This window comes from Vidua macroura, chromosome 15 (assembly GCF_024509145.1).
Source record: "Vidua macroura isolate BioBank_ID:100142 chromosome 15, ASM2450914v1, whole genome shotgun sequence".
Taxonomy (NCBI): domain Eukaryota; kingdom Metazoa; phylum Chordata; class Aves; order Passeriformes; family Viduidae; genus Vidua; species Vidua macroura.
In genome coordinates this window covers 12,155,568-12,168,198 of record NC_071585.1, presented here as the reverse complement: position 1 = coordinate 12,168,198, position 12,631 = coordinate 12,155,568, and the positions used below count along the sequence as shown (strand labels likewise).

The following is a 12,631-nucleotide window of genomic DNA, read 5'->3' as shown; positions in this document are numbered from 1 at the left end:
GGTGTTTCACATCGTTATTCTTGCGTGCTTCCGCCGGAGGTGTGAAACTCTTTTGCATGTGGAAATGACCTTTTCCATCCAGACAGTTGTGGGTTTTAAAAGCAAGCATATGCTGTGTGCCTGTGCCCTAACTTAGCAAAATAGCAAATCCTGAGCATTTCCAGTGTTAGCATGAAAGAGTATTTGTTAAAATTAGAAAATGGAAGAGGTTGACCTCTTAAACGGAAGAGATGGAAGTTATTATTTAGCAAATCTATTTACGTAAAAGAACTTCAATATGTTGGAAGAGTTCTGCAGAAATATTATGCTTTCAATGGGAAAATAATCTTTAAAATTTCGTGTAGTGCATATACAATCTACATGCAGTAGAACGAAATATAGATGCTACCCACGTTTACTTTGCTGTCGGAGTTGAGCATATAAGATAAATGCCATTTCAGCCTCATTCCTCTCTTAGTAATCACACTTTTGGTTATGCAGTGGTTATCTATTCCAGCAGTGTGCCCAGTGTGTTCTGTGTCATTAAGTGCTCAGGCCAATATGCTTGTTCCAGGGTTTAGATTGGCTTAAATTGACCAAATTCTTGCATACTGAAATTAGGGTGAGATTTCTGACTTTAGCAAGCATATAATTTCCCATCCCAGGTCTGCTTCTGGTGCTGTGCTTCCTACATGGATGTACTTCAGTAGCTGGGACTGTTTATCTAATTTTTTTCAAATCCTTGTTCTAAAAAATATCGAATAAGAGCTGCTGTTCTGTGAAAATCACAAGGAAGAAAAGTGCGTATGTAATTCTAGAATAAGTGGTACACTCACTTGTGACACAGACTTCTGAGGTTGTTGTGTTTTGTAAATAAAAGCAACTTTAATTGCTGTTTGCATGTGAGGAAATATGTGAATTTGGGTTTCAGTTTTATAGAAGGTGGGCACAAAACCCCACGCATATATTGCAGACTGCAGGAGAAGTTTTGAGAGCTGCATTCTGACAAGCAGCCTATCTCTTTCAAGGCAGAGTACTTAGTACAGGTTGGAGGGGACAGAGAAAATACATCACTTCTGGTTTTTAAGTCAGTTGTAAACCAAATCTGATGTCTCATGTCCCTGAAGGAAGATGACAGGATCTTTGTTTCATTCGGTGCCCATCTCTGGGACCCCACTGGGAAAACAGTGACAAACAGCTGTTCTTTACTGGCTGGGAACTGGGCATTTCAACAGGAATCAGCACTTGGATGTCAGAAAAGCCTCCTTCCATCCAGCTGTGATGGTCATAAAGCAGCATAAACAGCAAAAAAAATAAAAAACCTCACCCTCTGCATTCAAATTGAGGTTACCTTCAAACCAGTATTAATTTCAGCTTTATTTAAGTCTCTATTGGCTTATTTAGATTTCATGACCCATCATTTTTTCTTTTATGAGATCCTGGTGGTTTTGGGTAATAGCAAGAGAGAAACTAGGTTACACTGGGAGGATCTTTTGCATCTCAGAATAAGATCAGCCTGCTCAGAGTGGAAATATAAAAATAATTCAAGCATAAGAGAACAAGCACTATACTACAGCACACTAAATAAAAACCAGTATGAGCAGAATATAATGGAAATCATTGGGAGGGGACATTGCTTCAGCTTTTGTCCTGCAACCTGGGTTTGATTAGTTTTGCACATCAATGTTGATTCATTTCTGTGGACTTCTGTACAGTCCATGAGTTTTATGCCCATGCTTGTGGAGAGCATTTGAGGATTCAACTGTTGACTATTTTTCCTTCTCAACAAATCTCTGTGCTTTTTTGTGTTTGCATTTTGTCTTATGTGTTGGCCTGCTGCCATAGTGTGTATTGCAGTGGTATTATTGAGTCCAAATAAGTCATTGTAAAGGACACTAATGAAGCTTGTTTATCAGGGTTAATTTGTGTTCTCTTCTTTATCACTTTATTAGCGTCGTCTTGGAGATGCTGCCAAGAAAGCCATTGGTAAATTGACAACCAGGACAGTAAAGAAGGGTGATAAGGTATAATAATAAGATTTCGACATGATAAACTTGAGTATCATGTTTAATTTTTTTCTGGGGAAACAATCTCCGTATTTTCTTTATGTTTCTGATTTATGACTTTGCCTTCCTTGTTGGAGGCTTACTTTGTCCTGTGGCACAATATTTTGTGTAACTGTTAGTATTGATGTGTGCTGTATATTTCAAAGAAGGTTTTCCTGCTTAAATACTATTTGCACTCCATCTGGCAGCTGTGACTGAGGGTGGTTTTGTGTGCTGGCTGACTGGGAGGGTGTTCTGGCACGAGTAGATAGGACTGGCATTGTTTATGTGGAATTTTAAAGCTTAGAACCTTATCATATGTAAGTTCTGTAAAGGAAAAATAAATTTAAAAGACAGGTAATTGAAGATAACCTCTTAAGTAAAATATGATTATTCAGTAAGTTAAGGGGGAGCTTAAAGAGGTGTTTCAGTCAAAGTTACTCCAAGAATATTTCTTGCTAGTATACAGACTAAAATATATGGTGTGTTATGTCCTAAGCTTTTTCTACTTTTGAGAGCAGTATTGCTTTATTTTTGACTCTGGAAGGAAAAAACAGTCATTTAATCTTGCTTAATTTTTTTGCTTTAATTTTCAAAAGGCAGGGGAATTCTGGCTATAATTTGATTTTTAAAATATTATTTCTTAGGGCCTTTTTATTGTGATTCCTTTTTTCTTTCTTATCAACAGTATCAGCAGTGGGAGATTAGGAAGTCATAGGAAAATTTGCTTCCAGAGAGAAGGCAGAGAAAATGTCTTTCTGTTCTTCCTCCCTCCCTATGTAGTTCTATTTCAAAACAGCCCACTGCACTAAATCTTTTCTGAAATGGGAGAACATACAAATTAGAGGAACCTTTCCATGTAAAACAATGCTGTTGTCTTGACAGCATAAATTCAGAACTGGCAAGTGCTATGTAGGTTGCAGTACAGACAGCATGAGGTGCACATGGAGGTGAACAGAGTGGGAAAAACCTTTTCTTCCTCAGAGGAGCTGAATTCTTCCTCAGGATTCTCTGTGTGCAGCCCTGGCTGGTGCTGACCTTGAGTAGCTGTGGCCTTGCTCTGGTCCCTGTCTTGGTGTCTGGCTTGTAGCTGGTTGGCTTCAAAAAGAATAATGAAGTTGAACTAAGAGAAGGCACAGCCTGTTTTGTGTCACAGGCCCAAACATTTTAAATATGTATTGTTGATGCCATGTCTATATACAAATGAAGGCCCTTCTTTTTCATCTGACATTTTAAAATATCATAATTAAAAATATAATTTTTAAAAATGATAACTTCTGGAAAACAGAAAATAGAGGAGCTGGTCAATCAGTGATCCTCATATTCATGTCTCAATAAGAATGATGATAATTCATCATCAAAAAAAGTAAGCAACAGACATAAATATGGGACTACTCTGCACTAAGTAAAATGTGCTCAGGCTGTAAAAATGAGCTCCAGAATTCTTATTCTGCCAAAGAAAATAAAAGAAAACAAAAACAAACAAACAAACAAAAAAAATACAAATGTTAGCTCTAAGCTGGAAGTAAAAAAAAGGAAATCTAGGAAAATCTCCACTATATTTTATTATGATTTCACTGAACATTAGAATCCTCTTAGGCCTTAGCTTATGTATTAAATGATGATTTACCAGCTCCAAGAAGGGGGAGTTTTGCATGTATGAATGCTTTTCTTGCTTATGGTGGAATATAATAATCCAGCCACTGGGTTTATATCTTAGTAACAGCCACTTGGCACAGTGCAGTTCATGTTCTAGTCACAACTACTTTGACATTTGTCATAGCCTCAACTCTTGACTTGAATTCTCATTCTGTTCATTTTAGGAAACAGACCCAGACTTTGATCATTGTGCTGTCTGCATTGAGAGTTACAAGCAGAATGATGTTGTTCGCATTTTGCCATGCAAGTAAGATAATAAAGTTGCTTTGTTTGGAAACTCTTCTCTTTTGCTTCATTTCATGTAATAGGTGCATTGTAATTCACAAATGCATTTGTTGGATGTTTCCAGTCCCAATTACAGGCACTTTATTTTAGACTATGGTGCCAGAAGGTGTGAAGGTGGGTGTTGGCACTGTTAGGACAATGGGGATTAAACAGAATTATATTAAAGATATTGGTAATAGAGTTATTGAGATTTCAGTGACGTGGAGAGGTGCAGGTTTAAGGACCAAGTGATGGGCAGACTCAAAAAACTTCAGTATAATGAGCCAGGTACAGCAGCAGCATTCTGTACTGTAGATGTGCAACAACTAGCTGCTGTTTTTTGAAAATGTAGGGAATGGAAATGCAGTCTTTGCAACCTTCATACTTCCTGACAGTAGTCAGCCACTGTGCTGTCATCTGTCTTTGGTCTCTTCAATGCAGTGTGATCTTGGCTTGTGTCTGAAGATTTGTACTTGCTGGTGATTCTGCATTACTGCACCTTCCTTCCCTTTTATAGCATTGTGTTGACATTTACAGGTTTTTAGTTTGCTTCCATTCCAATTCCATTCTTGAGTTGTTTTGGGACATTTTCTCTTTGAGAGATGCTTTTAAATACTTTTCCCCCGGTGGCTGATTTTGATGAATCATACATTTTGGTAGCATTAAGCATTATCAAGGACATCTTTCCCTTGTGCTCTGAAATGCAAAGCTTTTTGCTCATCTCCAGGCACAAAACCCACGTGTAAATTAGGTTGTATATATGCAGCAAGATCCAATAACTTGGCTTGTGCTTGGTACATAAATGGTTCTGCATGATACTCTAGAAGCAGCAAAGTCATGTGTTGGAGTTGATCTCCAGTCAGGCAGCAGCAGCACATAAGAGCTCATTATTGGTCTTCTAAATCCTCCTGCAGGCTGTTCTGAATAGCTTGAATATCTTCTAATGTGCAGAGTATTTCCATAATCATAGAAGGAAAACAGTATTATTTTCTTTTTATTTTCTTATTTTATTTTTATTTTATTGATAAAAATATGTGTGCATTATACTTCTGTAGCCAAAAATTTAATTCAGTTTACTGTTCTCTGTGTTCTTACCTCTTGGAGAGCAGGAAACAATGACCTGTTTTAGATTCTCAGTGTTGTTTAGCTAAAATGCCCTACAATTGATTATTTGGAAACTCTCATTAAAATATTTAGGAATAGAAGAGCTTAGATTGGAAAGATTTGTGAGCCTTTGGTCATGTGGATGTATGTGCATTTCTTTTTTACAGTTCAGTCATTTTTACTTAAAGTTGATGTCCTCTTGCCCTGAAAAAATGTACTCCCAAGTGTAAAGTAAATATTTCAGAGTTACACCATTTATTCCAATCTCAAGTGAAGCTTGTATAGGTGAATTAAGCCCTGCTCTTTTGATATGTTATGCAGAAGGTTATTCAGAAATTAGAGGAGGAACTTCTGGAAATTGCCTACCAGTTTTGGACCACTGAGATGATTGTTTTGTGAACTGCCTCTTAAGAAAGTTTCTCTTGTGCTGTTCTGCTGTGAGGCTCAAGGTCATGGAATGAAAGGTCACAAGTCCCACTCTTTTGTGCCTTTCTCTTGGTACTGAACAAAGGCCAGGAGGAGGTCCTTGCCAGTGAAGAGAGAATGACTCTTTCCCTGATAGGAAAACAGCTGTTCCCACTGAGCACAAGGCAGAGTTGGGATTAAAAGCCAACTTCTTAGTTAAACAACTGCCCCTTTGCAAGCAGTGGATATGTTGCTGATATCCACAGATACAATACAGACCATTTGAACAAGGTGATCATTGATTTAGTTTTTTAATTAAAAAAAAAAAGAAAAGTCCTTTTTCTTCAGACACCCTTGTTGAGCTGCAGTCCTGCAGACAGGAGGCTCTGGGCTCTCGGGGTAGTTACAGCTGCATGCAGGTGCACCTGGCTGCCACCTCAGCACAACCTGCCCCAGTGCAGTTTCCCATGTAAAGGAGAGATCAAGGCTCTTGTGTAGATCATTTTCTGTTCTGTTTTTCACAAGAATGTAAGGTCAGCGAAGGCTCAGATTACATTCCTGCCAAAGGTTGTATGGCAACTTTTATGTTTGCTTTCTACTTCTTTTTTACATCTCACTTTTCATTTGCTGCAGCCCAGCTTTTAAGTTAAGTGCAAAACCATCTAGGCTAGGATGGATGCTTTCCACAAGACATTTTTATATTTGTAGATGAAAAGCCAACTACTACCTTCAAAGATGGGCCCAATAAATTTCAGATTCCATGTGAGATTTTTCAGTCTTCGTTACCTGAGATGATTCTCCCCAAATCTTGTTATGGAAGTTTAACTCCTTTCTGCTTCCTCATATTTCAACCTTCTATTTTAGTGCAGCATGCAATGTTAGTTAAAGAAAAAAAAAGAAAAAAATAGCACACAGACAATAAAACAAAGCCTTCAAGAGAGTTTCTAAGCCAAATGAGAAAATAAATTGCAAGGAAACCATGGAGAAAATTACTTGACCAAGAGGAAGCAAATAAAAGGCTAGAAGTTCTCACTGTGCCTGTTGTAATCATTAGACAGTAGGAATCACTGACATGTGACATCTTTGCTGCTTTCATCAATTTAAAAGTAGCCTTTCCCTTTAGTAGCACAGTTGTTCTCTGCAGTTAAGTATGGTCTGTCACACCATGCTTCAGCAGAGGAATCTGATCTGGGCAGACACACAGCAGGCAAAATCTACCAGCAGCTGAGCAAGTTTCACCTAAAATTCTGTAGTGAAACACCACATTTGTGATATAAAGTTTTGTGGTACGTGGGAAATTGTGGCCAACTTAAAATAAACTAAAGTGAAGTGGTAGAAGTTCAACTGCGTTGTTTGCAGAAGTTCACTTTGTGCTTCAGAGAGAGGTGTTCAGTTCCAGCAGCCTATGGACATACTTAGAGCTTTAGTGCACAGAGGGACAAGCAGCCATCTGTTTTAGGCTTCCAAGCCTGAGGAATGTATCTTTTGTGAATGTCATTATGTAAGTGAAAAGTGAGTAGAGGAAGCAAATGTCAGAGGGATCCTAGCAAAAGACAAACCTCATGGACCATATTCCTTATTCAGATAACTTTATTCTGCCATCACAGAATGCACCTAGGGGCTGAACAAGGCACTAGGTGAAAAGGGATCAGGAGTGGGTAGTGTGAAGGATTAGTGAGAGATAAGGGAAGGGGAGAGCAAAGTGACAGGTTAGAGAAGAACAGAAAATGACATTGGAAAGGGCAGAAAGATGGCCAAGGAAGGAAGGAATTAACAAGATAGGAAAATCATTAAAAGAGTAGCGAATACTATAAAATAAATGGCTTTTGAGCCAAAGTTTTAATTCCTGTCTTGGGCAAGAAGGAGGAAAGTGACAAAATTGACTGAACTGGATTTTCAGATTTTTATATTTAATTCTGTGCTGCTGCAAATAGCTACCTTTTTAAGACCAAATTAACATAGAGTCTTGATGGCATCCTTTCTGCTTCCTGCAGTGCCTTGGACCCCAGGGCCAGGCGAGCATCTGCCTCCAGCAGTAGCCAAAGAACCTGCTTTGCAGCAGCAAAGGACCCTTTGGTGGGATGCTGCACTGAGAGCAGGGAAGGGTAGTGAGCTCTAGGGAAACAGCACTTGTAAATCATTCAACCCTTCTCCTTCTGTGATGTGTGAATTTGGAGGCCTTATACCACCAAAAGAGATCCCCAAGTCACTTTCTCCCCTGTGAAATGCTGCAAAGAATCCCCATTGTACAAGAGTCGGTGTTAGGGTGTTTATTACCAGCTGGAGGGCAGCTGGATGGAGTGTGCTGACAGAGTGGAAAAATACCTGCAGGTCACCTGCCTGGAGTTGTGCCCGCGTGGGAGACTCCGTCAGCGCTGCCAGCCTGGCTGCTGGCCCTGCTCCCTCCAGCCCGAGGCTGTGTCACACCTGACTCCTGGCTCCTGGGGAATGTCATCAGCTGTCGTGACCAAGAACTCGTCACGTTTATGGTCTTGGAATACCAAATACAGAAGTGGAAAGATGGAGGAGGTTTTATGGGAGCAGAAATTGTAAGGGCTTACTTGGTCAGGGTGAGGTTTTGAAATAATTCTTGTTTGCTGTCGTCATTGCTGTATAACTGCTTTTTAACTCTTGCAAACAGAGAAATCCAGACAGAGCCTGAGCCACAATGATGCTATCAGCAAACTTTTTAAGAGGTAGAGAAACTGTGTAAGTAGTAGGCAGAGCCATGCTTTCTAAATCAATAACCTTTGGAGAACTGCACTTCTTTGAAACACATTAATAAACATCCTTGAAGATTTAGGAACTAAAAGCAAGGAATTAGGAGGTCATAAAAACAATTGGGCTGTGTATATAAATATATCAAAGTGCTAATGACTTTTTAAAATAACTCATAATATTTAGTGGATTCATGTTGGCATCTATATCAGTCGCCTGCTTCACTTGATCTGAGTGCTTCTACAGCACTGATTAGCCAATAATGATGTAATAAAGCTGTTTTCATACTTCTGTGGAGTCTTGATGTCTGCTCTTATCCAAAATACTAGATTTTCAGGTTTGTTCTACTTTAAAAAACACACTTCAGAGGCTTCAAACATAAGCAAATAAAAGTCATAATTTGCCTAACATAGAAAAATAGCATCTCTGTATGTTTCAGAATATTTCAAACCATTATGTATCACCCAGAGTTTCTAAACATTGTTTCCTGTAGTTTTGTGAGTGATAAAGGGACTACATTAAGACTTAATAATAATAGAAGTGAGTCTATTTTGGGTGATGATTTAAACAGAAGGCCCTGGACATACCCTGTTTTTTGTGACTGCCAGCTTGCTAGAGGACACAGTCCAGCCAAGTGGCTAACTGAGGTCCTTTAAGTTTCTATTGTGCCTTATCTGGGATAGAGATAAGCACAAAATTATTTTGCTGCTTGTCCATCTTCTGTTAACTATTTTAAACCCAAATTCTGCATCTTTAGTTAGTACAGGTAGGACATACAGCTGTAGCTGCTTAGAACTTCATTATGTTGATATTCTTTAGTCCTTCCACCAGCCTGAGTAGACAGACTGTTATATACTGTCTTTTGCCATGTTTAATAGTTTCAGAATGCCTTTCAGGTTGCTTTCCAGAGATTTAAGAGAGAATTATCTGGTAACATGCCTCATTTGGTCTCTGGTTTTAAAATCTCAAGGGATAGGGAGCAAAGAACTCCCAGATTCCATGATGAGCTTTCTCAGACACAGAGCACAAGTGTAACCTGAGCAAGGGGGGAACAGAGAGAGTATCTCAGCTTTGTGCTGCCTTGGGGCATGCATGGCCACCTCTTCCGGACTCTGCTCATGCCTCAAATAGATGCCAAGACCTGCTTGTTCTGCCCCTGCCCCTTTCCCTGCTGGCTCCAGAGCACAGCTCTTCGCTGACTAAGCGGGCCTTGTAATTGCTGATCTTTGCCATGATCACCAGTGTGTCGTGTTTGGGTGTGCCTGCTCTTACTGGTTTCTTGCTCTGCAGTCAACACCACTGGAAATGAAGGATCAGAGCTCTTATCATAGGAATTAACATAGGCAGTTACTCAGACTGGGTTATTAGGAGTATTTGCTAAAGCTATATTGGGTAGACAATCTTGTGATACCCATCCTGCCATGAATATGCTCTGAAAAGTTCTTTGCCTTTTGAAAACCAAAGGGGGCATTTCCTTTACTTACTTTAATTTCTATATCTTGTTTTGGTCTCTGCATAGTCCTTCCTTGTTATACTGGTTTATATCAATCCCAACGTTTACATTTATGTCCATGTACGTGACTAAGATTTTGAATGCAATGTAGGAGGCAATTCAGACTGTTGCTTATTGCAGAGTTCCCTGCTTTGCAAGTAGGAGCCCAATTTGCTTTTCCATCTCTGAAAGCCCAGTTTGCCTTTCCTTTTATTTTTATGACAACCATATGGTGATGGACATGTTTTCCTTCTTGATATCAAGAAATACTGATGGCAGGGAAAGCCTTCTTTTTACTTCAATATGATGATTATAAAAGCCTTTTCAAAGTCAAACAGGGGTGTGTTTGGGTTGGTTCCACTAACTTGTGAACAAAATTGACAGCTGATGGGTCTGTGCTCTTCCTACCAAGTTTATGCTCAGATTCTGCATCAAAACTGAGACAAGGTTGTGGTAGAAATGGCATCACCTCGGTTCTTCTACCTTGCATCTACTATTCCTATCCACAATAAAAGGGGGAGAGGAGTGAGGGGGGAACAAAAATCTGCAAGTGTTTCCTCCTAATTGAACTATTAATAAAGAAAGACAACAACAAGCAATATTTTAAATTTATTTTTTTTAATTATTGCAATTAGCACAGAATACTGGCAATTCTAAGAATTGTATGTGTTTTTAAATAAGAAAAAAAATTATCCAAAAGTTTAAGTAGTTTTTATTGTATTAAATAGAATTGTTTGCAAATTATGTATGTGCCTTCTCTGTTCTTCTAGGCACGTGTTCCACAAAGTCTGTGTGGATCCATGGCTCAGTGAGCACTGTACGTGTCCAATGTGTAAACTGAACATTCTGAAGGCACTGGGAATTGTGGTAAGTTGCGTGGTTGTGAAACTCTTCCTCTTCCTCCCATGTCTGAGACCCAAAATAGAAAGAATAATTGTAGGGGAGAGAAGGGGAAGGGTGTTCCCGTACCCTTACTCAGAAAATATTTGGGGGGTTTTACAAATTTCTTTGGTGCCAATTTGATGATTTTCCTTCTTTACCTGGTCAGTAGTTGAGAATATATTGTTATTTTTGCATTTATGGTGAGTATCTACCAGAAGTATGTTAGATTGTCTGTAATCTTCCTTTTTCTCAAATCCAGTCAACACTTCTTGTTAAGTTTACTCTCTGAATCTCTTGTTCTTGTGGTTTCCTGTAGGCATTCTTAAATTTGCACATTAAAAGCCTCACCCTAGCCAAGGCCAGTGAGTTTTCCTCAAGCAGTTCATGTCTTATGGGATCCCTGAGGACTGCTTTCATTGACCGGTTCACAAAGGGAAAGCGGTGAAACCTCAATGCAGATTTTTTTAATCTTTCCTGTATGAGGAAAAAATTACAAAGTGAGAGTGATGCTCTTTTCAAAGTAAGAGAAGAACATATGGAGAGACTGTGTAAAGTGGCTTTTGATTCAAGACAGTGAGAATAATCAGGCCTCCATTTTTAGCTGTTGTCAGTCACAAATTTGCACATTTCCTAAGAAATAGTAGCAGATATTTTGTGGATGACCTTTTTGCAGTTAATAACATCCCTGGGTTTTTAGAAGAGGATGCAGAATTTAGAGTTTGTCATGGTTGTGCTAAACCATACCGGCATAGGTTATGATACAGGGGTACTTGAGTCCCTTCCTTGTATCTTCATCCTTTTTTCTGCTTCTTCCTTCTCCTCTTTAAGAGGAAGAAGTTGTTCATTCATGTGTTTCTCACCTGTGTGACCTCGGGACAGCCACAAGGGCTGAGCAAAGTGCGTGTGTGTGGTTCCATTCAACGTGTGGGAGTGCTGCACGCGGAACATTCCCTGGTGTAACGTGGAGCTGTGTTTTTCACCAGCCCAACGTGCCGTGCACAGATAACGTCGCCTTTGACATGGAGAGGCTGACGCGGGGGCAGCCGGCCAGCAGGCGCTCGGCGCTCGGCGACTTCGGCACCGACAGCTCCCTCAGCCTGGAGCCCCTGCGCACCTCGGGCATGTCACAGCTGCCACAGGACGGGGAGCTGACACCAAGGTCAGGAGAGATCAACATCGCAGTGACAAGTAAGTGTCCTTCGGCTCCCGGTACCCTCTACGGCTTCCGTGGTGTGTGTGTGTCCCTCTGTGCTGCAGGGCCCTGGTGATGGATGTCCCTGCAGGGACAAAGGTGACCTCAGTGTCTCTGCAAGAGGCATATGCTCCTTATTGGAACCAATAACTCTAGGTATGACAGTGCCAACACTTCCATTATTAATGGTATATCCATTTAGATCCGCATACAAAGAACCCTGGATGAACTGAAATGGCACCAAAATAACCTTCCTGAATTCGGTAACCAGCACAAGAAGCTGGATTGCCAAAACTGGTATTTATCTCTTCAGAATACTTTACGTGCAATAATTGATATAAATATAAATATTTTAGCTGATAGCTATTTCTGCAGACATTTTTTCCCCTGAGAACATTGCTACTGGAATTCTGACATCACTTAGCAGGTGTTTTTTCTTACAAAATTTGTGACTTAAGGAAGCATTTGATGTGCCAACATTTGAGTATTGTCCAAGTGTTTTATAACATCAAAAAACTGTTCCTGCACTGCTTGAAAGCTCTTATCCATAAGAGTAGCATGGAAAATTTCCAGTTACTGGAGTTTACCTAGGGTTTTTAATGTACAATAGCACTATAATAAATACAGATTATGTGGAATTGCATCAGTTTTCCATATGCTGTACAGTCTCAACTTGATGCATGAATGGTTGTTTTTCTGTCTGAATTGAAAAATAGAATCCATGCAGTACAACAGTCTAATTTTCTCCTTGTATTTTGTTTATGTGTATCTGTGATCTAGATTTTGAACTTAGTGACACTGGTTGCCACTGATACATGTATACAAGGCAGTGAAAGCAATGCAGTTCATAAAAGTGTTTCTTTAGATGCTGTAGCAAAGTAAATGTCTCAT

At 39.6% G+C, this 12,631-nt stretch overlaps 1 protein-coding gene across 3 annotated transcripts in view; it reads left to right on the top strand.

Annotated features, from left to right (window-relative positions):
* Positions 1–12,631, top strand: part of RNF130 (ring finger protein 130) — a 55,468-nt gene that overhangs the window by 25,676 nt on the left and 17,161 nt on the right. For all 3 annotated transcript variants that reach the window (XM_053990794.1, XM_053990795.1, XM_053990792.1), the window contains 4 exons: positions 1,932–2,003; positions 3,848–3,930; positions 10,437–10,533; positions 11,532–11,736. In XM_053990794.1, the coding sequence (XP_053846769.1) occupies positions 1,932–2,003; positions 3,848–3,930; positions 10,437–10,533; positions 11,532–11,736 (457 nt within the window). The remainder of the gene's footprint in view (positions 1–1,931; positions 2,004–3,847; positions 3,931–10,436; positions 10,534–11,531; positions 11,737–12,631) is intronic.